Source organism: Bos mutus, chromosome 18 (assembly GCF_027580195.1).
Source record: "Bos mutus isolate GX-2022 chromosome 18, NWIPB_WYAK_1.1, whole genome shotgun sequence".
Classification (NCBI taxonomy): Eukaryota; Metazoa; Chordata; class Mammalia; order Artiodactyla; family Bovidae; genus Bos; species Bos mutus.
The window spans coordinates 12,801,317-12,829,068 of NC_091634.1; the positions used below are offsets into that span (position 1 = coordinate 12,801,317).

The following is a 27,752-nucleotide window of genomic DNA, read 5'->3' on the forward strand; positions in this document are numbered from 1 at the left end:
CCTACCACAGCCAAATTCCAGCTGGAGGCCCGGTCTGGACGTCCCCCTCCAGAGACTCCTGCTCCCACCTCCTCCCCATGGCCCACTTGCACCAGAGAAGCTTGAAACTCCTTTGGGAAGTAAAGGAAATCTGGGGTTCCCTCTAGCTGAGTAAGGAGGGAGCACTCTGATCAGGGGTTAGGCTACCCTATCCTACCCCTTCTTGAGGCCTACGGCAGGGGGAAGTTAAAGCTATGGACAGGATTTATCGGGAAGGGCAGGAGTATTAAAAATCCAGAGGTATGACCTCGAGATTAGAGACAGAATGAAAGAGGGAAAGAGAAAGACACAGAGACAAGGAGAATTAGGCAGAGAAAAGAAGCAGAAAGACAAGAGCCAGAAGACAGAGACAAAGAAACAGACACAGGAGAAAAGCAGGGACCAAAGAAGGCAGAGAGAGAGCAAGCGACAGAGGCGCAGGAATGAAGAAGCAGGAATGGGGAGAGGATGTAATTTAGTGGCTCAAAAAACAAATTCTGGAGCCAGATGTTGAGAAACATCAGGCAGACAGAGGCGGAAGGTACAAAATAGGTGTTTTTTAATTGAACATTTTTATAAAAAGGAGCAGGAATGTGAAGGGGACCGTGGGCTAAGCCTGGGCCCGCGACGTCGGTAGGAAGGCTGCTCCTTCTGTCCATCTGTCCCACTGACCCTCCTTTCCGCCGGGTGCGGCATCGCTGTGCGCATGCGCGCAAGCGGGTGGGTGGCAGGGTTGCGCAGCAGGGACCCCGCGTGCGCAGGCGCGGAGTGGGCGGCCCAGGGCTGCTGGGGACTCAGGCCCGGGGTCTGGCGGGCGTGCAGTGATGCGGCTCGTGTGAGGGTGCGAATCCTGGGCGGCAGATACAGCGGAACGAGCCATCAGTGTTGACGCAGCGCGCGTTGACACAGAGCGGGGCGGCCGCCTCGGCCTCGTCACACTCGTTGATGTCTGGGGAGAGGAGATACCAGGAGTGCTATTCAGGGCTGGGGACTCAGGTGCCCGCCTCCCTGGCCCCTGAGGATTGTGGATGCTGAGTCTCCTGTCGGAGTGGAGACTGTTGGCTGTGTGAGCTGGACAGGTGACTTAACCTCTCTGCGCTTCAGCTTTGTGTTCTGTGAGATGGATATGGTAGCCCCCTAGGGCACTAGGGTTTTGCTAGGAAAACAATACTGATGATGGTGTCAGCACCCACAAATGCTTGTTGTGCCAGACATTGTTTTGAGCATATTACCTGTATTAACTATCCTCCTAATAACCCAATGAGGTAGGTACTGGGCAAACTGAGCCTCAGCATGGGGAAGCCCCTTGCCCAGTGTCACACAAAAAGCCCAGGAAGTTCTCAGACTAGCTGGCAAAGACTCTGAGTGCCCAGCCCCCTGCTGTTTCTTAGTTCTGAGTCGTTCGGGAAGTCAGTTCTCTTCGCTGAGCTTTGGTTTACACAAAGGCCTCACTGTCATTGCAAATCGATGTTCTCGGCTCTGTGAAATGGGTTCTGTAAGATATGCTCATTTTTCAGATGAGAAAAACTGAGCAAGGGACAGTGACCTGTCCAAGATCACATATCACGCTGGTGGACAGAGCCTGAGGTCTATCCAACTGCCCCAGAGTCCTGGCTTGTAACCACTCCGCTTTCCTGCTGTCTAAACCAGGCAGACATGATGCATATTCCCATTTTACAGATGGGAAGACTGAAGGTTCTTCAAAGAAGTCAAGCAAATCGCTCAAAATAGCTCTGGGAGTCCTTAACAATCACGTCTGCAGGATTCTATTCTCTCCATCCAGCTTCAAGCCCAGCCCTGGTGTTGTGGTCACAACCTGGCTTTCCTCACAACCTGACCTGTCCTGCAGGCATGCCCCATCCCTGAGCAAGAATTTTTTTCTGTTCCCCTGCCTAGCCGTTTGGCCGGTCTCCCTGACGACCCTGATTACCCACCGCTAGTAAAGGTTTTCCACCCTATCTCCAACCCCTCGATGCTGGCCCTGGCCCACCGCCTCACCAACGCAGGACATGCGAGTCATGTCCAGGCGGTAGCCGTCGAAGCAGTCGCAGGTGAAGCCCTCGGGGACGCGCACGCAGCGGCCGTGGGCGCAGCCATCCAGGATCCCACACTCCTCCGCCTCCAGTCCCTCGTAGCGCCCAGCCTGGGCGCCTGCGGAGAGTGTGGGGATTCCGGGGTTCGAGTGGGGCCCTGTCCTGATTCCCTGGGTCCCCTTCTAAACTGTCCATCCCGCTCCAGGGCTGTGGGCGGCGCTGTGGGGCCAGGATGTTTACTGCGTTGCTCTGTTCTCTCTAGCTTTTCCCTCTGTCCTCATCGTTTTCTCGGTTCATCTACCGAGATGGCTCTGTTCCTCTTCATCTCTGCTCTCCGTCGCTCTCTCCAACAATATCTCTGTTTTCCTGTCTCTCTGAGTCTGTCTCTCCCCGACTTCTCTTTGTTTCTATCTCTGTCTCTCCCCATCCCTCCCGCCTTCCCTTCTCCTAGTGCCATCTCTGTACAACTTGGTCCTCATCTTAGCGCTCATCACTCAGGCCTCAGTACTCACCAGCATAGCTTCCACCTTCAGGTGACTCCTCAGGCTCTGGGAAGGAGCCACGGGTGTCACGGGACCGGTAGCGCCAGCGGGTGCCCGGGCCGGATGGAGCAGGAGCCTCAGATTCACCGTAGGGGCCACCATCGTCCTCAAAGTCCGGCATGTCAAAGGGTGGCGTCCCGTAGGGGGCCTCCCTTCGGGCGAAGGGCCCAGGTGGCGGTGGGTAGGGGTCATACGGTAGGACGGGTGGTGGGTACAACTCAGGCCCATAGGGAAGGCCCTGGTAAGGTGGACCTAGGTCTGGGCCATACTCGTAGGGGAGTCCAAAGCCACCTGGCCGTGGGGGTCCATATGCAGGGGGGCGCAGCACGTTGCACAGGGCCTCAAAGTCATCTGCAAATAGGAGCCAAGCCTAACAATCAGCTGGGCTTCCCCGACATCTGCTATGTATATCCCCCCTGAGGGAAGAGGAGCCTGGAGGAGAGGGTGGGAGGGGCTTGGGCTGAGGCATTAGAGGGGTGTCAAAGGAGCGGGTTGGGGTTTCAGGGTTGGGATCAGGGGTTCTGGAGCCAGGACTGAGGTCTGAGGACTGAGACCGGGATTCCAAGGCACTGAGGTAGGAGTACTGAGGACTACAGCTAGAAGTCAGGATTCAAGTGATGGAATTTGTGGACCCATGAGATCTGGCGCTACGGGCCTATGAAGGTGGGATGGAGGTGTTTTAGGACTGGGAAGTATCAGGGACCTGAGGGATCAGGATGCATGGGAGTGGATCTGAGCCATGGGACCTGGAAGTCAGAGGACCAAGGACCTGGGGCTGGCACTGGTTTCCCAAGGGCTGAGAAATAGGGGACTCTGGGCTTTTAAGAGACAAGGCAAGGGGGATCTCTGTTGCTGTGGGCTGGCCTTTTAGGCACTTGGATGTGAATATCCAAGCCAGTGGAACTTGGAGGTTTGTGAGCTATGACCAGAGTCTGGGGGCCAGGATGGCAGGATCTGGCAACTGGCATTTGACTTCTAAAGGTCCAGGCTTTGGGGGAGGGGTCTCATGGGCTGTTTTGTTTGGGGTACCAGAGACCAGGGGTTGAGAGTCTGAGAGCCCAGACCTCAGGGCCCTATGGGACTGGAACTATGACACCTGCTAAGTCAGGCCTTGGGTTTTCTGTGGTTGAGGCTTGGAGGTCTTTGGGTTGTGACTTGGGGCCTAAGAAACCAAGATTTAGGAATGGGCTGGGACATAGGGGTCTGAGGGGCTGAGTTTGGGGGGATCTTGGGGTCTAAGACTGGGAGTTTGAGGACTGGATTTAGTGCCTGAGGGGCAGAGTCTCTGAGTGTGGCCCAGGCAGGTGGTGGTACCTGAGTCCTGTGCGGGGCAGAGGGCACAGTCCATGCCCCAGGCCTCGCCATAGAGGCAGCAGCATTCTGTGTAGGTGGCCTGGCGATCCAGCCGAGGGCGACTGCACACAAGGTCAGCCCCCACTTCCTGCCAGCACACTCCCAGATTGTCATCTGAGGGCAGAGACAGCATGCATCAAGGCAGGAAGAAGACACTCAAGTCCTCCCAAATTGCTCAATCTCCTTCAGCCCAGCCAGCCCCTCCCTATCATTCAGCCCTTCACATCAGCTGTGATGTGGCTTCCGGAAGTCCTCTGAAGTAGCTCCAGGTGAGTACAGGGCTTGGCCTGGCACGAAATTATCAAATAGGAGGGAGCTAGGGTCTGGAGAGGAGGAATCTATCCAAGCCTGGCCTCTGGAAGGCTCTGTGACCCCAGGGCAGTTGCTTTTCCTCTCTGAGCATTGTTGTTTGAATGACGTCTTAGATAGAGTGTGGAAGGATGTTGTAGGAACAGTAAGCAAGAGAGTTTGTGTCAATGGGCAAAAAGAAAGGACCCAAAAAAATAAAGACAAACATATCAAAAGAGTCAGAGATTCAGTGAAACACAGGAAAGCAAAGGTGCAGAGAGAAAGACTTAAAAGCGAAGACAGATGCAGAGAGGGTCAGAAATTTAGAGAAAAGCCTAAAGACAGAAACTCATAGAGAGGTGCAAAGAGAGACACACAGGGAAATAACAGAAAGCATGCTTTTAGCACTTAGTGAAACCAGGTCCTCCTTGTGTTCTTGAAAACAGAATTCTTTAGAACCACCCTCTAAGAGAGGGGCTACTGCCAATCTACCCAATATGCTGAAAACAAGCTGTGGGGGTCCAAAAGGGAATAAGCAAACGTGCTTGTGTACACCGGACCAGCAAGTGGCAGGGAGGTTCCTCTGAAACCTTAGTCTTTAACCACGCCAGCTGGCCTCCAGTTCTGAGAGCCAAAAGCCAAGACCAGAGGCTAAATGGAGCGTTAAGGGGCGTGACAGAGCCACGCGCGAGGGGCGTGGCCTGGGTGTAGGCAGGAGGCTGAGCTGAGGTTAAAAGGGGCTGGACGGCGTGGGGGGGACTGATAATCCACGGGGCGGGGCGCGGGAAGACTTCACCAAGGCTCTGGCTCTCGTTAGAGACGCAGCGGCGCCGCGAGCCGTCCAGCACAAGTGGGGGCTCGCACGTGCAGTGATAAGAGCCGATAGTGTTGACGCAGCGGCCTCCCTCACAAGCTGGCTCCTCGTCCGCGCACTCGTCATTATCTAGGGAGGCATGGAGGGAGTGATTAAGAAGTAGCCTCCTCCCCTTTTGCCCTTTCCCCAGTGCATTGACAATCTGATAAATGGAGTCTAGACTTCAGGAACGACTTCCTGCTGGTGGTGGTCACATTCCAGAGAGGCGCTGGCGTGACCAAGGGTTGGAAAGAGTCCCAGGCGAGGGTGGGGGTGATGGTGGAGGTGGGGGACTCTTACCAATGCACTCCAGTCGCTGGGCGTGATAGTAGTAGCCGTTGCTGCAGTAACACGAGTAGCCTGGGGCTGTGTTCACGCACACGCCGCTCTTGCACACCTGATCTCGGAAGAGCTGGCACTCGTCCACGTCTGCGGGAAAGATGATCAGAGGCACGCGCCTCACCAGAGATGGGGGAGGGCCAGGTTGTGGGATGGGCTGGATCGGGGGAGGGGAGTGTGTGGCTGCAGGGCAGGATCAGGAAAGAGAAGGAGGAAGAGATGGTGACAAAGACCCAGAGACAGAGTCAGAAGGTAGGGGTGGGAAGGGGAAAGACAGAGAAACAGGATGAGAGATAGAGATGAAGAAAACAGAGACAGGGTGAGACAGAGCTGGGCTGGAGGCTGAGGGTGGGTGGGCCTTACCTCTCCTGAGACTCAGATCTCCGCTGGGCGCCAGGTAGCCCCGGCCATGGGGGCACAATGACTGGTACTCAGCTGCACACAGAGACAAGGCTAAGCCCCCACACCCTGGCCCTAGCCCCTGCCTTGGGCCTGCTTGTGCCCACTTGCCTCAGTGCTTACTCTTGCCCCATGCCTGCCCTTCACTGCCCAAGACTTCAGCCCCTGTGCCTATTTGTATCCACCTCTCAGCCTGATGCCCACCTGGCTGGCAAGTCACCCTTGCCCATGCAATACCAGCACCTCTGCCCCTTGTCCAAGTGTGTCCCCTTGTCCCAGCCCAGTCCCATGTCCACCTATTTCTACCCAAACCCTCAGCCCTGCGTGCACCCCGAGGCCCATGCCCACCTGTCTCGGTGCTCGGGCACTGCTGGATGCGGCAGCCGCTGCCCCAGCCCTCACCCACAGTGCAGCAGCACTCCTGCCACGTCACGTTCCGGGCCAGGATGTTGTCACAGGCATCCGGAGCCGCGGTGTCAAAGTAGCACTCCCGGCGCCCGCTGCTCACAGGGCCCTGCCTGGGTGGGCTGGGCCGGCGGGGCGGGGGTGGGGGCGGGGGTCTGGCTGGCAGACTGGGGCTGGCAGGTGCGTGGGGCTGTGCGCCTGGGAATGTACCTGGGGAGACAAGGGGCTTTAGCCCAGTGCGGGCTGAGCCTCCAGCCTCTCCGTTATGGATGGGGAAACTGAGGCCCCGGTGTGGCAGAACCAGGCTCCACATCCCTCACCATCGATCCGCCATGGTCTCTTCCATTCTTGCCTCTTCTGGTTTCTGCACCTCTTGCCTCCCTATCTCCCTCTCCCAAGCATCTGGCCCCTCATCCCACCTGCAGTTCAGGTCAGAGAAGAGGGCATTTCCCTGGCCTCCTGGAGGCCTCCTAATCAACACATCCCAAAATGGCCTGGGAATCTTCATACTCAGACCTAGGCCTAGACACTGTTTCCTGACTTAGGCAGCTCCACAACCTGTCCACGTGGAACCGCTCAAGTCCCTCTCTCACCTGCCTTCTCCTCCCTACCTACCCCGTGGCCCTTGCCTCCATCACAGTCCTGATTTCTCTATATTATTACTGTCAGGCTATATTGCTATCTGTCCCCCTTGAAGACAGGGTGGTCTTTTTTGGTCACTACTCTGTTCCCCGGAGAAGGCGATGGCACCCCACTCCAGTACTTTTGCCTGGAAAATCGCATGGACGGAGGAGCCTGGTAGGCTGCAGTCCATGGGGTCGATAGAGTTGGACACGACTGAGCGACTTCACTTTCACTTTTCACTTTCATGCATTGGAGAAGGAAATGGCAACCCACTCCAGTGTTCTTGCCTGGAGAATCCCAGGGACAGGGAAGTCTGGTGGGCTGCCATCTATGGGGTCGCACAGAGTCGGACATGACTGAAACGACTTAGCAGCAGCAGCAGCACTGTGTTCCCAGTGCCCAGAAAAGGGCCTAAACACCGTGAACATTTGTTGAATGGAGGAATCTGGTCAAGTCAGAACCAGGATCTACTTCTGACACTGAGTCCCACACCTAGGTTAACTTCTGTGTTTTGCAGTTTTTTGTTGTTTAAAACAACAGCATCTAACTGATGGCAGCTGTCCACATCAGGAATGGTTAGATCCCATTACTTTCCTGTGGGGCCAGCAGCCATCAGTTAAGTAGACTTTGATCTCAGTCTCACCAGCAGAGGTCCGAGGGGGAACACAGCGCCCGGTCATAGGGTCAAACTCCTCAGGGCTGTTGGGGCAGACACAGAGGAAGGAGCCTTCCACATTCTCACACAGGGCAGCTCCACACACGCCCTGTAGTGTCTCACATTCATTCACATCTGTCAGCAGGAGACAAGACGGAAGAGGGAGTCAACGGTGGTAAACTTCTGGAATTCCATCAAAGTCTGAGCTTTCAAGCATTTTAACGGCTCAGATCCCATCCTCTGCTTATGTTCCAATGACAAACCCTGATTTCCCCACGGGAGCCCTCTGCTTCTCCATTTTTCAACCCATGTGTTTTGAGTAGGTCAAGCAGATTGATGCATTTCTCTGGGTCAAAGACAGGCAGTGACCCAGCTGGGCCAATCAAAGCCAGTGCTGGGACTTGTTCTAGAAATACTCAGAGCCTCCCTCTGTAGTTAGGGATGGCAAGCTGAGGATGTTAGCCAGAGGTGCGATGGCCCCTTTTGTCGTTGTGAAAAGAGAATCTGCCTGAAAATAAATGCAATAGAGGATAGCAGAGCTGGGAGACAGCTAGCCTAGTTACAATTCCTATATTCACGTATCCCCAAAGTTCAAGTATTTCCCTGAACTTCACAGTTTTGATTCCCTTTAAAGAAATGAAGCCTGATGTGTTCATATTTGTCAAAACTAAGAGAATGTATAATTAAGAATCATGCATTGCACTGTATGTAAGATGAACCTCAAAAATATCTGTGAACACATATTGATCTCTGGTTAATAATATGCATTATTATGCATGAAAAATTTTGGGGAGTGATATAGTGATGCCTGCAATTTAATTTTAAATCTCTCCAAAAAATTAGGTGGATTAATGGAGAGACATGTGAGGAAACAAGTATAATGATAATAGAATGCAGGTCATGGGTGTGCAGAGATTCACTCTACAGGCCTTTAACTTGCCATATGTTTAGAAAATTTTCTCATAAAATGTTGGCAGACTTCCCTGGCGGCCCAGTGGTTAAGACTCTGCATTCCAATGTGGGGGACAGGGTTTCAGTCCCTGGTTGGGAAACTAAGGTCCCATGTGCTGCCAAATATTTTTTTGTAAATGTTTGGGGAAAAAATGTTTACATACACTTAAGGTTACGGTACTTCTACTCCCTTATGCATGAATTTTTAAAGCATACCCCAAATAAAATCTGAGTTAATAGGGACTCCTGACTGACATGAAGATGATCTTCTATTCCAAGGTCTAAATTCCATACCTCTAAAGGTTACATGCACTCAGATCTATGGAGAGGATCAGGGTTTGACCAGCCTCTTCCCCACCCTTTGGCCCCACCCTCCCCCAGGAGCCCCGTACCCACGCAGTGACGCCCGTCCCGCGCCCCCTCGTAGCCCTGGTCACAGAGGCACTGGAAGGAGCCAGGCAGGTTCTGGCACACGGCGTGGGCCCCACAGAAGGACCGGTTCCGGCATTCGTCCACATCTGCAACCACCAGACAGTCAAGCCAAGGCTGGAACTTCTATCCCCTCCGCATCTCACCCACGGCCCCAGGGACACGCACCCTGGCATCCGCCCCCTGGCGTGGGCTGGTAGCCAGGGTCACAGGCTGGCGTGCAGCGGTAGGAGCCAGGGGTATTCTCACAGCGCTGGGCCCCACAAATCGCTGGGCCATATTCCTGGCACTCATCTATGTCTGCAAAAGCATGGGGAGGGCGTAGGGGAAAGAAAGGAGAGTCACAGGCCTGATTTCACAGGTTCTTGGTGCTGCTTCCAGTTCCTATGCCTGAGAGGTGTCTGAATCTGGTATTCTACGAGTCCGACCAACAAGCATTGACACCTCTTAAGGCAGGCAAGGCCTCATTACCATTTCTCAAATAGCCTAAATGTGACCCCACCTCAGGATCTTTGCACTTGGTGTTCCCTTTGTCAGGAACACTCTTCCCTCAGCTATCTGCATGGCTCCCTCTCTTGCTTCACTCCAGAGTCTAGGTCAAGCCCCCTTAACCAGCGCCCCCACCCTTATCTAACCTGTCCTCTGTGTCCATTTATCCTGCTTTACTTTCCTTCTTAAACTTCTTATATCCATGTATTTATTAGCATGCTGATTGTCACCTCCCTAGAATCCAAGCTCCACGTTGGCAGGGGTTTGTGTCTGTCCTGTTCCTTGCTGTATCCCCAGGTGTAGCTGCCCCTAAATCATTTGCTGGATGAATCAGAGTTATTTACATATTTATTGTCTGTCTCTCCCCGATAAAACATCAGCTCCATGAGGACAGAGATTTTTTTGTTTGTTTACTTTTGGCTGTGCTGGGTCTTCATTGTGGCATGTGGGATCTTTAGTTGCAGCATGTGGGATCTAGTTCCCTGACCACGGATTGAACCCGGGCCTCCTGCATTGGGACTGCAGAATCTAACCCACTGGACCACCAGGGAAGTCCCATGGGCAGGGATTTTGTTGGACTTATTGCCTGTTCTGCTCCCAGTATCCCACACGGTAGGGCTTAATGAATTCTTGTGAAATTAGTGAATGAGGTCCATGAAACTAGGTTTCCATGAATCAGGGGTCTGGCAACCCAAGAACGCAAAGCAGTTCACAGTCATTTCATCTGTTCCACAAAATGTTGACCTGCATACCATCCCCCCTAACCCCAAATCTGTGCTGCTTCTGGAAGCGAGGTTTGGTCTGTTTCCTGATAGAAGAGTCTTCCCTCAGCTTCCTGTTTCCCCACTACAGACAATGTAAAGACACACTAGTAGCTTGTTTGCACCACCGATGGGGAGAGAGTTAAGTGAAGCCTGGAGCCCCTCCTTGGTCATCGAGAAAGCTCTTCGTGGGGGCGGGGGCAGTGGTCTCACCGTCACAGGTGCCCTCGGGGCCTGCGTGGTAGCCGGGGTCGCAGTCTCGGACACAGCGGTAGGAGCCCGGGGAATTTTCACAACGCTGGGACCCGCACAAGGCAGGGCCCCGCTCCCGACATTCGTCAATGTCTGAGGGAGGAGGCGGGGCAGTCAGATGGGGGAAGCGGCGCGCGGGAAGAAGGGTGGCAAGGAGGGAAAGGAGAACAGGTTGGGGAGTCAGGGAGGGGAGAGCAGAGTTAGAAGCTGGAGGCGGGAGACGCAGGAAAGGGGGAAGGAGGAAGAAGCAGAGGGGAGGCAGAGAGGGAGACAAATAGGGGAGACCAGAGGCAGAGGAGAGAGGGATCTGGCCAGGGCGGGGCCTCGCACCGAGACAGGAGGCGAGGTCTGGGCCGGCGCGGTGTCCCGGAGGACAGATGCACTCGAAAGAGCCGTCGGTGTTGGTACAGATGCCGCTCTGGCAGAGGTCCTCCTCGCTGCATTCGTCCACGTCTGCGGGACAGTGTCAGCAACCGCAAGCCAGTCTCCTTCTCTGCCTGACATTCCAGACCACGCCCCTCCACCACCTTTTCCCGGCCTCTACGGCTCCGAGACTCTAACGCCTTCCCCCACCTGCCTTAGGCTCCTCCCTTTCCTGCAAGCCCCACCTCCCCGACGAGCTTGGCTCGAGCCTGTCCATTCACTGCCCAATTTATCCAGACTCCGCCCTTTCCCCCTTTCCTCTCCAACTCCGCCCCTCCCTTTCCCCAGCCTTTCCCGGTTCAGGCCTGGCGTGGGTACCGACCGAGGCAAGAGGCTCCGCGGGGTCCGGGCCGGTAGCCGGGGGCACAAGTACAGGCGAAGGAGCCGTCGGTGTTGAGGCATTCGCCGTGGGGGAAGCAAAAGTCGCCCTCCAGGCACTCGTTCACGTCTAGGGTACCCAGAGTTCAGACTGGGTCACCAGACCCGCCCCAGGACCCAAGCCCCGCCTACAAAGCAGCAACCCTGCTCGCAAGCCACGCCCCAGACGGCCAGTTTCTTAATTCCACCTATACAGTCCCTTAGTCCAGCTCCCACCTCCCCACCAGGCTTTGCCCAGGAAGCCAGGGCCCACTCCAAGGCTGTCCAGCCCTTTCCCCACCCAGCCCACCTGCGCAGGGCCCGGGCCGACCAACTGGCGCCCGGTAGCCTGGCTCGCAGCTGCAGTGGAAGGAGCCTTCGGTGTTAGTGCAATGGCCATGGGGGCCGCAGGAGGCGCCCGAACTGCATTCGTCCACATCTGCGGGAACGGGGATTTCAGAGGAGGTTCTGCTTAAGGACACATGGATGAGGGTCAGAAAGAAATGATGGGAAGTGTCTTGGGTTGGACGTGAGGTAAAGAGCCAGCAGCAGAACTGGGTAAGGGAGACCAGGGCTCTCTAATCCTGGGGACCATCTTCGGGGGATCCTGTGTCTGGGTTTCTGGGAACTCCCTGTGCCAGGATCCTAGGGGCAGGTGAAGGGACTGGGACAGGGTTCAGACATTAGTTAGGGTAAGGGGTCAGGTATTATAAAGCAGGATAATTGGATGCCATTCTGATGAGTCAGGGGTCCGAGTCTCTGGTCAGGGTTTGGGATCCAGATCATGAACCCAATCAGGTCCCAGAGAAGGGACCCTGAGAAAGGGCAGGGGAAGTGAAAAAGACAGGGTCAAGCATCACACAGAGTCAGGGGTTATGGTCAGGGTTATGGTTGGTAGTTATGGTTAGACCAGATGTCACAGTCAAGTTTAGGGGTCACAGGTCGAATACAGGGCCAGAGGACAGGAGGGGCACAACTGCTATCAGGGTTGGGGTCCCAGGGTTATCAGCAGTGTTCACAGCTAAGGTCAAATGTCACAGTCAAGTTGAAGGTCATTGATCACAGAGGCAGAAGTCACATTCAGGGCCAAGGGTCATGGTCCATATCAGAAACTGCACTCTGATCGGCGGAGATCAAGTCTAGGTCAAGAATCGCAGTCATGCTCTGGGGGTTGTGATCCAGGTAAGAGGACTGAGATCCAGGTTAGAAGGCTGCAGGTCAGGTCAAGGGTCACAATCTTGGTCAGGAGTCATGACGCAGGTCCAAGGTCACACCCAGGGCCTGATCTTACCAGTACATCGGCCATGGTGCAGGTGGTGACCAGCAGGACAGGCCCTGCACTGAAAGGATCCAGGTGAGTTCACACACTCCTGCCCAGGACATGCCAGGTGGTTCTCACACTCGTCTACATCTGGGGAGCAGACAAGAGTGCGGCTTTGAAGTAGTGGTCCAATGCCCCCCTCATCCATCCACACTCGTCCCTCCCTCCCCGGCCTCACCCTCGCACTCGGAGCCGGCAGCATTGGGCTGGAAGCCTGTGGGGCAGACGCACTGGAAGCCACCTTCCGTGTTCTCACACCGGCCATAGGCGCAGGGCGGGGGGCTACGGGCACACTCATCCACATCTGGGGCAGAGGAGGCCAGTGGGGCTGAAAAAGGGACCTGGACCCCCTACCATCACCACCCACCCCAACATTCCATTCTGGAGGCAGTGCCCTGGACCTTGCTCAGGCTGCCCCCTCCTGCCAGAAGGACGGATCGTTTCACTGCTTCCCCATTAATGGTCTCTCCAACTGCCATGAAGTGGCCAGGACACCACCTCCTGCATGATGCCTTCTGTGCCTCAGCCCTGTCCCTTCCTGAGAGTTCCCACGAGCACAAGGTGGTGGTTTAGTCGCTAAGTTGTGCCTGACTCTTGCGACCCCATAGACTGTAACCCACCAGACTCCTCTGTTCATAGGATAGCTTGGGCAAGAATACTCTGGAGTGGATTGCCATTTCCTTCTCCAAGGGATCTTCCCAACCTAGGGGTCGAACCTGTGTCTTCTGCATTGTACATGATCTCCTGCATTGCAGGTGGATGCTTTACTGCTGAGCCAGTGGAGAAGCCCACAAGCACAAGAGCATCATCCAAGAAAGGGGGGAGGACTGGAGAACACCCTCATATTTGGAGAAAGGGGGAAAGACTCTGGAGCCAGACCCTTCCCACCCCGTCGTTTTCCCCAGGCCTCTGTCCCTGTCTTCCTCCACTGAATCTCATCCCTCTGCCTCTCTGCTGCCCCCACCTCCCACCCCAAACCTGTCTCTCTCCGGTCCCCACAGCAAAGAGCAGGGGTGGAGTGATTTTAGACCTGGTCCCCTCACCTTGGCAGGGCGCCCCAGGCCCTCGGGAGCGGAAGCCAGCAGGGCAGGCACAGTGAAAGGAGCCCACTGTGTTGTCACAGCGGCCAGGCCCACAGGGTGGTGGCTCCTGGGCGCATTCATCCACGTCTTCTTCACACGCGGAGCCCCGGAAGCCAGCCGGGCACACACAGCGGAAAGAGCCAGGCAGGTTCTCACAGACCCCTCGGCCACACAGGCCTGGGCTCTGGATACATTCATCTACATCTGCTCAGAACAAGGGACTCAGGTCATACCTCCTTTATGCCCCTCCCCCCATACTCTATTCTGCCTCCCTGACCTCCATCGCTCTGACCTTTCACCCTGCACCATCCTGCCACCCTGTCCTAATCCCTGGTCTCTCCATCTTCATCACTCTGCCAGCCTATCCCTCATCATCCTACCTCCATCCTCTGCTGCTGCTGCTGCTGCTAAGTTGCTTCAGTCATGTCTGACTCTGTGCGACCCCATAGATGGCAGCCCACCAGGCTCCGCCATCCCTGGGATTCTCCAGGCAAGAAGAACACTGGAGTGGGTTGCCATTTCCTTCTCCAATGCATGAAAGTGAAAAGTGAAAGTGAAGTAGCTCAGTCGAGTCCGACTCCTAGCGACCCCATGGACTGCAGCCCACCAGGCTCCTCTGTCCATGGGACTTTCCAGGGAAGAGTACTGGAGTGGGGTGCCATTCCATCCTCTAGCCCTCTATTTTTTCAATCCCTATGAAGCTGCTTGTCTGCTTCCTAGAACTCTTTCTAGTCCATATCAGCGGGCCTCCTTAAACTCTGTCCTTCATAACTCTACCCTTTCATCTCCACCCCCTCCCTCTGTTTCTCCAACCTCCATGACTCAGCCTTTCTGTTTTCCATCACTTGGCCTCTCCATCCCCAACCAGGCTGTCCGTCTGGTTCTCAGAGCCTGGCCTCTGTCTCGAATCAATCAGCTTCCCTCTGCCTCCTGGCTCCGGCTCAGTATCCCGCACCGCTGCTGCTCTTCCCTTCCCCCCTACATGCCCAGTCCCTCACCCTGGCAGCTGGCTCCGTGGGGTGCAGCCTGGTACCCCGCGGGGCACACGCACAGGAAGCTGCCTGGCGTGTTCTCGCAGCGCCCACGGTCACAAGGTGGCGGCACGCGGTGGCACTCGTCCACGTCTGCGGGCACAAACAGGGTGGCTGGGGCAGGGGCAGACACTCCGCCTCCTCCCCTCCCCAGACGGCTTGGCAGGGGGCGGGGGGGCCAGGGACAGCAGGGGCGGAGTCAAGCTGGGGCAGGGGCCAGGCTGAAGCGGGAGCCAGGGGCGGTAGAGGGGCTCGGAGTGGGTCGGTTTAAGGCTGCGGCGGAGCTTCAGCGGTAAGGACGGGACCTGAGTTGGGGAACCAGCTTGGGCAGAGGCAGAGAGGAGAATCGTGAGGGGGACAATTTGGGGGAGGGTAGGGACTGGGTAAGGCAAGGGCGGGAAGGGCAGCTTTGCAGACCCAGAAAAGGGAAGGCAGGAGGGGGCAAGGGGTGGACTGGGGATGGGGCAATGGTGTGACAGGGCGGAAATCACGAGTCACGGTGAGGAGGTGGGTTACAGCAGTTGCGGGTCAGGGGACGGGCCTTGGAGAGGGCAGGCATTAGTCTGGAACATAAAAGGGGCGGGGCCAACGGAAGGGCGGGCAGGTCGCGAAAGAGGGAGTGGTGGGGCCGGAATCGGTCTGGAGACTGGAGACGGGGCTGGGGGCCAGGCCAAGGCAGGAGTTGGGCTGAAGGGACGTGGGAAAGCGTGCGAGGGCGGGGCTGCTCTCGAGGGAGAGCTGGAGCGAGACCCTGGCTGGGGTGGGGCCTGGATTTCTCACCCAGACACTCCGTACCCCGCGGGCCGGCTCGGAAGCCCGGCCCGCACACGCAACGGAAGCTGCCTGGCGTGTTTTCGCAGCGTCCGGGAGCACAAGGAGTGGGAACGCGGCGACATTCGTCCACGTCTGAGGGTACAGAAGGGCTGGTCAGGAGGTGACACCGTACAGCCTCCCGCCCCGCCTCCATCCTCCCCACCCAGCCTGGCTCACCGATGCAGTGTGTGCCCTGCGGACTGAGCCGGAAACCGGAGTCGCACGCGCAGGTGTAGCCACTGGGCCGAGGGATGCACCGTCCACGGCCGCAGATCTGGGGATTGCGTTGACACTCGCCTGCAGAGGGACCTGCGGGGGTCCAGTGAGACAGGGTTCCCCCATGTATGAATCCCGTCCTTTTCACCCCAGTACAATTCCCTCAGATCCTCTACCTAAAACACCCTCCTGGGTGTCCCTCCTCAAACCAAGTCTTCTCCCTCTGATGCCCTTCTCTATCATGCGATGTTCTCATCAGATCTTCTGCCTGAATCCTCCCATACTGCCACCCCAAAGTCTCCATTTTTTAATATTTTACTTTAGAATCCCGTCCTCTGCCTGAAATATGTTCTTAGTGTCCTCCACGAAAATCACTTGTCTCACATTAACTGAGCACTTACTATCTCCTAGATACTTCACAGACAGGTTGTTTAATCCTCACAGTAATGACAGAGAATTTGCACCCAGGCCTGTCTGACTCCAGTCCCTGGTGTAAACACCACCTCATCCAGCAAACCTTGATCTTTTCCCACCCATTTCTTAACTCCTCTGGCTGTCACATCCCTATTCTATTCTAGAATCTTCACGGTGGAGCCTCCCTCCCTGGAACTCTTGCCTGTGCCCTCATTTCCCTCTACCACACCTGATTCACGGATCCCAGGACCAGTCCAGGCAGGGATGCTAGGCAGGGGAAGCTCAGGGCCTGGCCGGGGCTCAGGCCGAGGTTCTGGGCGATGAGTGGGCAGAAAGCCTGGTAAAGAAGGGGTGTCAGCATTGGAGACCTTGATTTGGGTGTCCCTGATCATCTCCCCTTTTTTTGGTGAGCCTGGGGCAGCCCCTTGGAGACAACACCCCCTCCTCCAGAAACCAGCTCACCTGAGGGTGGTCGAGAGGTGGAAGGTGGGGCACGGGGCTGGCTGAGGGACACTCGGGGTGGTTCCTGGCCTAGGGGTCTGGTGTTGTAGCGGAGGTCGGAGGCCGAGTAATGGTAGCCAGGGCCGGCTGGGCAGATCTCCCGAAAACCCTCTGGTAACAGGAAAGGGAGAAAGATGGGCAGAGAAAGGGCAAGAGAGTAGGGGGAATGAGAGGGAAGGGTGGTGAAAGAGAAAGAGAAGAGGGAGTTGAGGGTCTGGACTTGATCGTGGGGAAGGCTTGGCCTGGGGGTGTGTTAGGGGTTTGGTTTGGATGCTGAGATGGGGTGGTACCCTGGCAAAGAATGGGATATCTCAGAGGCTAAGGGTGGGACCAAGGATGTTTTCCCCTCTTTGGGATGATGGCAGGGACAGGAGTTGAAGGCAGGGTCTGGTTTCGTGTCTACAGGGACAGGCCAGGAACCAATCAGGTCCATTGTGGGATCTGGTTTTATGCAGAAAAAGATTGCCAGGGAGGTGTCTCGGAGAGGAGTGTGTCTTGGGCAGGGCCCAAAGCTGAAGTTAGATAGGAGGCAGTGTCTCAGAAGCTGGGTACTTGGCCAAGCCTCGAGACAAAGTTGGGCAAGCAGTCTATCTCAAGGGCTATGAGAGGTTGAGGCTGGGGGTGACGCTCGTGGGACACAGCCTAACTTCAAGGTCGAGGGCCTCAGGTGTCGTTGTGGCCCAAGGTGGGGTGGGGGCCCAGGCGGAGTCCAGTCTGATGATAGGTTGTCTCAAAGGCCGGGGGTGTGGCCAAGACTAGGGTCTAACTTGATTGGAGAGTCTGGGGGCGGAGCCTAGAAGGCCTATTTGCGTCAACTCTGAAGAAAGGCAGGAAAGATTGAAGGCGGGAGCAGAAGGGGAAGACAGAGGGCGAGATGGTTGAATGGCATCACCGACTCAATGAACATGAGTTTGAGTAAACTTCGGGAGTTGGTGATGGACAGGGAGGCCTGGTGTGCTGCAGTCCATGGGGTCGCAAAGAGTCGGACACGACTGATCGACTGAACTGAAATGAACTGAACTGAATTGAAAGAAAGGCAGGCTTCCAAGGTGGCCAAAGTGGTAAAGAATCCACTTTACCAATGAAGGAGATACAAGAGACCCGAGTTCGATCCCTGGGTCGGGAAAAGCCCCTGGAGTAGGAAATGGCAATCCACTCCAGTATTCTTGCCTGGGAAATTCCACGAAAAGAGAAGCCTGGCGGGCTACAATCCAAGGGGTTGCAAAGAGTCGAACAGAGAAAACGAAAGCAAAAAAAAAAATGCTCGAGAAAGACAGGAAGGAGGCACTCACCTGAACCAAAGGGTGGGCAAAGCTGGCAACCCCGGCCCCAGGCTTTGCCCACACGGCTGCAGCAGCAGATCTGTTTGGTGATGTTGCGTAGAATGGGCAGTGAGCAGCCGCCATCTCGAAGCACGCGGAAGCACGGCCCCTTGGCCTCTGAGATCACGTGTTGGGCTGGGGAGGACGGGGAGGAAATTCTTCAGGGAAGGGTTGGCAGTGTAGTGGTCTAGGGGATCTGGAAGGTAGGGGAATGGTCCCAAGGAGAGCTCGGTGGGTGCGAAGGGCATCTGGGAAATCTCAGAGTCTGAAGAAGAGCTGGGGCGGGGGGCCTAGAGGTCTGAGAAGGGTTCTGGGCTTGGGGAAAATCTGAGGGGGTGAAAGGGGGTCTGGGAAGGATCTCAGGATCTGAAGAAGTATCGCGAGAGATGAGGAAATGTTGGGGCTTGAGAGGAGCTGATCAAAGTCTGGAGATCTGAGTTCAAAAGGTTTAAGGGGTTCTTAGAAGAGCCAAAGAGGCTCCAGAGAGTCTGAGAGTCTAAGATGCGCGGAAGGGGAGGTACGAGTGACTGGGAGGCGGGGGACGGACCAGGGAATCTGGGAGGATCTGGGAGGGTGTGGTCTAAGTAATTCCCTAAGTAAGTAGACCCAGGGATGCTCGGCCATGAGGATAGGGTGGACACGGGACCAGCCTCAGACCCCGGCGGCTCACAGATGCAGCTGCTGCGGGACGAGTCGAGCAGAAAGCCGTCGGGGCAAACGCAAGTGTACCCGCCATGCGTGTTTGCACACTCTCCGTGCTGGCAGCGCCCTCGAGTCGCGCACTCATCCACATCTACGAGGAATGGGGTGATCCCAGAGGCATCAGGGCAAGCTCTCCGACAGCGCCTTCCCTAGACCCGAGCTCTTCCCACCCTGGCTCCAGCTCACCTTCGCAGGACCCATTAACCCTTTCAAAGCCAGTTGGACACGGCCCATCTGGGGCGCCCGCCTGGTGGGTGTTACCTGTGGAGAAAGGAGAGGGGTGGGCCAGTGGCGGGAGGAGCGAGAATGGAGCGGGCGGGGGCGAAAATGGGGTGGCAGGAACTAAAAGATGTTGAGTGTGGTTTGAGCGCAAGGTCAGCCTTAGGTTGGCGAATGGCGTGAAGGTCGGGTAAGAATAGGGTAGCTAGCCAAAGTCAGAAAGTGGGATGGATGGTCCCAGCAGATATGGGTGGGTCTAGACTGGAAAGGATCCCCACAACGGGATAGGCATGACTAGAATTCGTATAAGGCTACATCCTAAGGGCAGAGTACAGGGAGCGGCAGGGTTCTCAGTCCTCCCCAGCTCCGAGCACCTTGGGGACATCCTGGGGCTTACCCAGGAGCTCCGAGCACGACTGACAGTCGTGAACGCCCCAGGCCAAGCCAGCCCCTCGGCAGCACACCTCCTGCGTCCGGAGCCCGGGCAGCGGGGACGCACACTGTGGGGAAGTGTAGGGTGAGCGCGCCCCCGCGCGGTGGCACGCTCCGGGCCCCTCCCCACCGGCCTCCTCTCACTTCGCCTCCGCGCAGCTCCCGAAAGCAGTAACCGAAGCCCGAGGCGTCCGAGTAGCCGTCCTCGCGCGGCGCGCTCTGTGCCAGCACTGTGTAGGGCGCTGCCGCCTCCGACCGTGCCGCCGCCTCTGCCCGCGCCACTGCCTCGGCATCCGCCTCCTCCCAAGGGCCGGACACACGCTCCACCTGGTGCACCACTACCGACGCCTCCTGCGGGTGCTCCACGTGGACGCTCACCATAGACGCCACACCTGGAGAGAGGCACCGCGGGGCAAAGTGCGAGTAGGAATGCAGGAAAAGGGCGCGATGGAGAAGGGTACTCAGGAGAAAGAAGGAAACATGGGAGTCAGAGGAACGACGAGGTGGTGGAGGGTACGGAGGGAACTCTGGCCGCACTCTCCTCACCATGTTCATCATCGCGGTGGTTGGCCAGCGGCATGGTGTACACAGAGCGGGTGAAGCCTGGCATGGCCGGGGCCGGGGGCCGGGCGCCCGATGAATGCAACTGGCAGAACTTGCCAGCGAAGTCCGGGGGACAGAGGCAGCGATCAGGCTTCACGCACACTCCTCCATTGTGACAGATCAAGGGACACAGGACTGGGGAGAGAGCGAGGACACTCAGGGTCGGCAACCCTCCTTGCAGCCTCTCTTGGGACGAGAGCACCCTCACTTAGTTCAGCCCCTAACGTTATAACTACACCGTCAAAGGTATCACTCAGTTCTAAGTCGTTCACCCTTGAGTCGTCTTGCGTCATCTCACTAACCCTGACCACTGGCATAGGCTGGGTCCAGGCCCCGGAGGTGTAGCCCCGCCCTCTGAGTCCACTCGCCACGCCCCCAAGCTCCTCCTTCACTTTCATATCGCCCCGCCCTCCCTCTCAAGTCCCACTTTCCCGCAGAGTCCGAGGCTTACTAGCCCCGCCCAGATAGTGTTGGCCCCGCCTATAGGCTCAGTCACGTCCACTCTAACTCGTGCCTTCGCATTTAGTCCTGCCCATTTTTTGCTGTTCCAGCCCCGTCAGACCCAGCGCTTGTCACTTCCATTGACTAAAACTACACTTCAGTCACTCCTTGGCACCATCCCGTGCTAGCAACTCTGTCTCCTTACCATTCTAGGCACGTTTGCACCCCGGGCGGCAGGTTCAAGCTCCGCCCACAGGCTGTCCGTTTCTCCCCGCCCCGTCCCCGCCTCTCGCTTCTATGCGCCCCGCCCACATCGCGTTCTTCTACCCTAAGGATTGCAAACCCCGCCCATCGAGGCGTCTAACCTGCTGCGTTTAGCTCCACCCACCTTCCCCTCCTCACGTTAGTTTGCCCTGGCTCGCTCGCCCGCGCTCCTCTCATCCCACCTCCCCGCTATCTGCGCGTCCTAGCCCCACATCCCCGCGCTCTGTCTCCGCCCACCTCCCCTCTGGCTCCGGCTCCCCGGTTCCAGCTCTGACTTCCCGCCTCCGGTAGCCCCGGGGCGGGGCCAGCGGGAACGCGCCTGCTCTCCCCTGTGCGCGTCCTCGTTGGGCCTTGGGCCACCTTGGGGCGGGGCACTGCCAGCTGTGCGGCGGGGTAAACAAAGAGAGGGGTGCGGCGGGGGCAGGGCGGCGGCTCCTCGTTCTGGACCCTTGGGGGAGCCCCGGGCCCGCTGAGCCAAAGAAGGCCGGACACATCCTGCGAGAGCACCCCCCTCCCTTTCTCCCCTGGGGCTGCCGAGAACAGCTGGAGACAGCTGTGCGGAGGGGAGGAAGCGGGCAGGCGGACGGGGCCGTCCAGAAAGGCGTGTGTGGGATTCTGAGCCACACACTGGAGACAGGAAAACATAGAGGGAGCCCCCTCAACTTATAAGGGTACGGAGACTGGACTCCTGAGAAGAGATCAGTTAGAAGGCAGCACTCCGCCGTTCGAAGACCTCAGGAGGTTTCTGGAACAGAAAGGGAGCCGATCCCAAAGGAAAAGGAGGCAGAAGGAACCTCTTTAGTCCTTTTGGGGAGAGTTACCTACTAACAGGACTCTAGTGACTTAGAAGGAACGGCCAATTTGAGGGTGCTGAGAGCAAGGTGGAGATGGAGTAGTGGAATTCTTTCCAGCACATGAGAGCCTCCGCTGTTTGAGAAGATTCTAAGATATTGTGGAATACCCGCTTCCCTCTCAGCTAAGGGATAAGGTGCCCCAGTCTTTAGATTAATGGCTGCTTGAGGGGAGCACAGTATCTGGAGTCCTCTTGGGAGAATCAGCTGATCAAGACCAACTTTGGGTTTTTCTGAAAATAGAGGAATCAGAAGTTTCTGGGGGAGGGTGTCAGCTGGGAGGGAAGGACTTGGATACCCAGCAATCAGGGATCTCTGACGGGATTCAGTTGGAAATAGAAGAAAACCGGAAACTTTTTCAGGAAGGGAATTCAGCTAGAGTAGTTATCACTGTACAGCCTTTGTAATCTGGGGTTTCCCCTGGAAGTGGGGAGGAGTAGCAGGGGGACAAAACTAGAGTTCTCTGGTGAGGGGTGCAGTTTGGGGCGATTACATCAGAAGAATGGGCGGGAACTTCACTGAAGGGGCTGGTCTCTGGAGTCTGTTGATAGCGGTGCGGAGGGGCATGGGGACTGAGGGCAGAGATTCTTGGCTCCCCTAGTTAGGGGGCTCAGGCCAGGACTACAGGGTGCTCTAAGAGGGGTCCTTAATTAAGTGGCAGGCTTAGGAAAGGCTTAACTAGGAATGAAGTTTCCAAAATAAGAAGAGTCTCTGTTGGGGGCAGCGGTCGGGGGAGGGGGCATTTCCGAGCCATCAAAGACACTGCTTTGTCTTCTCTTGTCCTGAATGTAGCCCCCCCATCCAGCTCCCTGAGGGCTCCCACACCCAGGGCGGGCCGCTAGATGGGCACAGGCAACTCCATGTCCCACACCCCTGGAGGGTTGAGGAGCTGAGGACATCGAGGTCCTCCCGAGGTCAGCCCCCCGCCCCGCCCCTCGCAGTCCCCTCCTTGCGCCTCCAGGGGCTTGGCACCCGCCTGGGCACGGCGCCTGGCAGAGGCCCGTTGAGGCTGGGCCGGGAGGGAGTGAGGGAAAGAGGGAGGAAGGGGTGGAGAGAGGGAGTGGCAGCGGGCGGGGGCTCCGGCGAGAGATGAGCTCACGCCGGCCAGGGCTGCGTTGGCCGGGGGCCAGGCTGGGCGAGTTCTCGGCGCCAGGGGCCCCCACTCCCCACTCCAGAGGGCCTCCGGGACTGGGGGCAGGTAGGCCCAGACTCTGAGAGCCCACCCACCATCACGCCCTGGAGCCAACAGGTGGCCCACTACCCCTACCTCACCTGACTCCCCCCGCCCCCACCAGGGCTCTCCATCTCTAGAGGAGCCTGGTGCGCAGACCCTCCTGTCCCCTCTGACCCCCAGGGGGCGCCTTTCCCCCCAGACCGCCTGTTGGATTGCTCTTCCACGTGCGACCCTTGCAACTCAGGGTCTTGCAGAGACCCTCCTATGAACACCTTTCCTCTCAGCTCTCAGGATCGACTTTCCACACCCCAATCCCCCTCCTCACAGGCACTTCCATCCTAGACTTTCCTAATGCCTCCCACCCAAAGAAGCAGAAACGGAAAACCGCTTCTCAAGGCCCTGGAACTTTCCCTTGGACTCTGGGGACCCCTGCTCACAGTCGCAGGATTCAGACCCCTTTCCCCCAAGTTCCAGAGCCCCTCAATTCTGAGATTCCCCACTTTTACTCAAAGGTAAGAAAGTCAGCCCCCGTCGCCTCACATGGGACACGACAGGTCCCTGAGAACCCTCACTACTTGCAGAATCAGGACTCTCAGGATCCAACCCCAAAAGCCAGGAATTTGAGGCTCTCTTCCTCAAATAAGCTGGGGATCCCCCAGCACTCTGGCACAAGGAATCTGGGATCCCTCTTCCTGGGGACTGTCTCCCTCATCCCCAGGGATCCTCCACCTCCCCCCCGGGAACCCCTCCCTCTGGACCACCACCCCGCACTCACAGGCGCGGAAGCCGGGTCCCCCCGGGGCCGCCCCGCCGGGCGCGCCGCTGTCCACGCTGGTGGTGTTGCGGGGCGCGCAGGTCGGGGTGCAGCGGGGGCCGGTGGGCCCATGGACGCAGCTCAGGCCGCACACGGCCGGGGTGAAGCGCACGCGGAGGCGCTCTCGGGGTCGACCTAGCCCGGGCTGCGGCCGGAGCAGCGCCAGCAGCACCAATAGCGACACCCAGAGCAGCCGCGCGCCGCCCGCCATGGCTGCAGCGCCGCGCTCCGCCGCGCCGCCGCCCCAGCCCGCCCGAGGGGCCCGGCCGCGCCCGCCCGCCCGCGGGGGAGGGCGGCCGCGCCCCCGCTCAGGCCCCCCCTCCCCACCACTCCCTCCCCGGCGGCCGCGCGGGGGCGCGTGGGGCTGGGCGCGCAGCCAGAGACGCGCAGGCTGGGCGCTAGACTCGGAGCGGGGAGGGGGGCGCCCCCTCTGCTCCCGCCCCGCATCAACAAGTGAATGGGGCCCGCAGGGGAGAGGCGGGGAAGGGAACAGGTGGGGGCGGGCCGGTCCCCCCCACACCCCACCCCAGACCGAGCTGAGTGTTTAAAGAGGAAAGAGTAGTGGGGGCCGCATTTGGGGAGAAGGCTAAAGGCTGTCCCCGCCTCAGTCACAGAGACAAGGGCTTCATCTGAGTAGGCGATTGTCATGGCACATCTGGGCAGCCAGGTGGCACATCTGGGGGGTGGGAGGAGAAGGGTCGGTGCACCTGGGCACACGAAGTGACTGGGGGTCTGCCTGGTGGGCAGGACGCTGGAGGGGCCCACTTGAGGACGCAGTCACATCTGACCGGGATCCTCACACCTGGGAGGAGGAGTCAGAATAGATTAGGGGAAACGGTGGAGGAAGATGGTGGGCGGGGGTCCTCACATCTGGCGGAAGGCCCACATCTGGAAGACTTTAGGGAGGAGGGGACACATCTGGGCTGAAGGCCACAGCAGGAGGGAGACTTTTGAGGGTAGCGGAGACTAGGGGGTGTGCTAGCCCAGGGGCTGAGAGCTGGAGCAAGAGGAGATGGGGAGGAGGGTTGGGAGAGCAGTGGGAGGCCTTTGGCCCCTAGCCGCCCCGCAATTTGGTGCATTCGGTGACCCGGCAGGCGCCAACCCGCACAATCGCTTTTGTTGTCTGGGCTAGTTCGGGCGCTCTCTGCCGGGACAGCGCCCCCCTCTTCGGCCGCGGGGAGCCCGGACGCTTGGCTTCCTGGCCCCACCCCCGCGGGTCACCGCCTCTGGCCCGCGTCTAGTCCTGTCCCGGACTCACCTCTCGCAGCCGGACGCCGGGGTCCCTAGAGGGGGCTGAGTCCTGGGGAGGGGTGCTGAGCTACAGTGGGGGACGGCTAGGCGGCGGCTGCACCGTGGGAACCAGACGGCTTTATCTGGCCCGGAACCCCCCCCATCCCCCTTCACCGCCTCCCCGCCCCCCAACCCGGCGGAGGAAGGGCGGATGTTCTTACCCCGGGACTGGCCGGCAGGGGCGCGCTGTGGGGGCCTCCTTCTCAGCAATGCCCGGGCCCCCGGCCCGCGGGGCCGCCGTCGCCTCAGCAGGGCTCGGGCTTCCTGCAGCCTGGGTGGGAGGGGGCAGAGAAGAAGTTGTCACCGGGGTTAGGCTGACCCCCTCCCCCCAACTCCCGCGGCTGGAAGGGACCTCCTACATCAGGAGGTCTTCCAGTGGAGGCTCTGCATCCCCCTTCCATCTCTTTCTGGGGATCAGGCCTGGAACATTCTTTAGAGTCTAGGAAGGACAAAGTCAGTGGGAGAAACCAGGATGAGGGAGGGAGAGAGAGAGAAGACAGAGGAAAGAGACAGGTAACTAACTATGAGAGAAAGAGACAGAGGCAAAGAACCAATAGAGAGAGAGAGAGACACGGAGACAGAGACAGAGAGATAGAAACTGAAAGACCTAGAAACAGCCATAGGCAAGAAAAGGAGAAATAGAAACAGAGACACAAGTTAGTAGAGAGAGCAAGGAAAAGGAGACACAGGGAGATATGTGCTGGAAATGGCGGGGTTGGGAGCATCTAGCAGGAGAGGGTCACACACTCACGTCAGTGGCTGCCAGTTAAGGGACACCTGTCTCCTCCTCACGCTGGGGCTGGCGCTCGGCAGCTCTGGGGGCCCTGGAGCCAGGCAACGCTGAAGGCCTGCACACTTTTCGGGCCGGCAGCTCCGGACCCTGCAGGAGGCTTCAGAGACAGCCAGGGACTAAGTGGAAAAGGAGGCAACCGAGTTCTTCTTTCATCCAGCTCTCCAGATGGAGTGAGGGATGAGGAAGGGACCCCCAGCTCCTCTGCTTCTACCATCTTTCCCCTCCAACCTATACCCCGCCTACAAGAACCCACCTCTAAAGCAGCGGCTTCTCCTGGGCGATCGGCTTGGACAGCAGCGACAAGCAGGAGCACTATAAATAGAGGGATGGAAGTCACTCAGCCTCTAGCACTATAGAACTCCCCAAAGGACAGCGATGAGGGATAGGGAAGGGGAAGCCAAGATAAAGCTGGAGGGTGCTTGGGGTTGATATGTGACCAATCTGAGGCACTTCGCTCGATGCCTCAGTTTCCCCATCTGTACAATGGGAGGCAAATTTGTTTAGGTAAAGGTCACAGCAACTTCACGTTTGTTTTCCTTCTGAAATGTTTGTGGATAAGGCATTATTGGAAAAGACATTTTAAAGTCTTTTTTGAAAAAGAGAGAGACTCAGAGGATTTCTAAGGGCACTTCCAACCCGGCTCTGGGAATCTAGAACCCTGCCCTCGCCGCACGTCCCTGTCCTGGACTCAGCCGTCATCCCGCAGTTTGCCGGCAGATGGCACCACGTCCACAGGCCTCAACCGCTGGGGAGGGAAGTCCTCTTTTGACTGTGGGTCCAGCGGGGTGCAGAGGTGGACAAGGATACAGGAGCCACAGCTCAGCACTGAGAATCCCGAAGTCTGAGTTCTAGCCCGTTCCTGCCCTTCCACGCTGTGTGTCCTGGAGCCAGAGTCTCCTGGTCTTTGGGCCTCAGTTTCCCGCCTGACCACGAGGAAGGAGTCGTTCTTCGGAGGAATCTCCGCGCCGGGAGGGTCTCCGATTCAGGCTGGCGGAGCCCTCAGCTTGGGCGCAAGTGCGTCGCAACCCAGGGGCCCCCCAGACAAATCCATTATCCCCAGGCTAAGGGGGACGAGGACCGTGGGCGCGCGCGCAGGTCAGGAGAGAGGAGCAGCGCGGGATGCTGCGAAGGGGATGTCGGCCGTATGGACTCTTTTTAGACGGGTGGGGCCCGGTAGAGAAGGGGGCGGCCCGGGTGGGAGCCTCCCTGACCCCCGATCCTGCCGTCATTCCCTCCCGCCTTTTCTCCGGGTTAACCCCTTCCCAGCCCCGCCCCCGGAGCGGCTCGGGTTACTAAACGTATTCGCAGAGACCGAGGCGGGAGCGGAGCCCGGGGCCTTTGTAACGGAGCGCTGGGCCGCAGGGCGGGGGGTGGGGGTACTGGGCAGACTGTTTCCTCCGATCTCGTCACCCGTAGACAGGAAGAGTGGCTATAACTCCCAAATCTATACGAAATTCTGGATTTCTTGCCGCGAAATCACTGGTACCTCATTCAACCCCAGAATCCTCTAATTCTAGAAAACTAAAGCATCCTTAACCCTCGTGAAATCTGAGCAGCCCCCACCCCACCTCCGCACAATTTCCCACAAGCCCCTCCGCCATCAACACCAAACTCCAAGTCTTATAGGGAAAGGTCTCTATTAATTAATTCAAGCATTCCCAAACCCCAGAAAACCAGGACGTCTCAACTCCTCCTTAAAGCGCCTTGATAACCTCCCATACTCTTCCTCCTTAAGCATCCCAGAAACCTGGGGGACCCCGTCTCAGCTCGGCCCCACCCATCTATCATCCTAGGAGAACCCAAAGCCCCACCCCTATATAAACTGGCACCCTGCTCCAAATAGACTCTAGAATTCTCTGGAGCCACATCTGTCTCTACCGCACCGGCGGGGAGTCCCTCCGCCCAGAACCTCAATACACCTCGGATTCTAACCCCTACAAAACAGAGGGCCCTAATAAATCCAAGAGCTCTGGTTCTTTATCCCTATCACGAAGCAGTGGGTTCATGTTCCCCTAAATCCGAAATTCCTGGACCGCCAGACTTATTGGGTAGAGGGGGCACAAGGACGAAGGGGCCGCAGCGGGGCTTACCCGGCCGGACGGCCCGGGATCGCCGCGACCTCGACGGCCTGGCTGGTGCTGGGGCCGGCGGCGGAGGCGGCAGTGGCGGCGGCTGCAAGGAACGGCAGCAGCAGCACCAGCAGGAGGGGGCGGCGGCCGCTGGGGCCAGGCAGCCGCATCGTGTCCGGCGTGGAGTCGCGCTCCAGGCGGCCCGTCTGTCCAGCGGGTCCGGCTCGGC

General features: G+C 57.9%; 1 protein-coding gene across 4 annotated transcripts; it reads right to left on the reverse strand.

The window, feature by feature from the left end:
* Window positions 1-555: 555 nt before the first annotated feature.
* LTBP4 (latent transforming growth factor beta binding protein 4) lies at window positions 556-27,708 on the reverse strand. Of its 4 annotated transcripts, XM_070387678.1 has the most exons (33): window positions 27,545-27,708; window positions 25,708-25,766; window positions 25,413-25,551; window positions 24,823-24,932; window positions 19,771-19,962; window positions 19,369-19,616; window positions 19,190-19,292; window positions 18,760-18,834; window positions 18,542-18,664; window positions 17,842-18,006; window positions 16,511-16,660; window positions 16,278-16,385; window positions 15,596-15,727; window positions 15,386-15,511; window positions 14,573-14,698; window positions 13,536-13,778; window positions 12,671-12,796; window positions 12,463-12,582; window positions 11,482-11,610; window positions 11,137-11,262; window positions 10,722-10,844; window positions 10,353-10,484; window positions 9,058-9,189; window positions 8,853-8,978; window positions 7,498-7,644; window positions 6,174-6,440; window positions 5,790-5,861; window positions 5,388-5,516; window positions 5,031-5,177; window positions 3,908-4,060; window positions 2,564-2,944; window positions 2,017-2,169; window positions 556-967 (listed from the first exon to the last, which is right to left on the reverse strand). In XM_070387678.1, exons 1-33 carry the CDS (start codon window positions 27,691-27,693, stop codon window positions 813-815), a joined length of 4,866 nt encoding a protein of 1,621 aa, XP_070243779.1. In that variant the 5' UTR covers window positions 27,694-27,708; the 3' UTR covers window positions 556-812. The 4 variants fall into 4 exon arrangements, with proteins under 4 accessions (XP_070243779.1, XP_070243780.1, XP_070243781.1 ...); XM_070387679.1 differs by lacking the exon at window positions 16,278-16,385; XM_070387680.1 differs by lacking the exon at window positions 12,671-12,796.
* Between the last annotated feature and the right edge of the window lie 44 nt (window positions 27,709-27,752).

What these genes read in the sequence shown, in the direction of transcription:
- LTBP4 (XM_070387678.1), bottom strand. Translation starts at nt 27,693, where the DNA reads ATGCGGCTGCCTGGCCCCAGCGGCCGCCGCCCCCTCCTGCTGGTGCTG. An exon ending in CCCCGAGGGCACCTGTGACG is followed by an intron (nt 9,190 to 10,352) that starts GTGAGACCACTG and finishes ATGCTTTTGCAG; the next exon opens with ACATAGATGAGTGCCAGGAA. An exon ending in CCAGCGACTGGAGTGCATTG is followed by an intron (nt 5,178 to 5,387) that starts GTAAGAGTCCCC and finishes ATGCCTCCCTAG; the next exon opens with ATAATGACGAGTGCGCGGAC.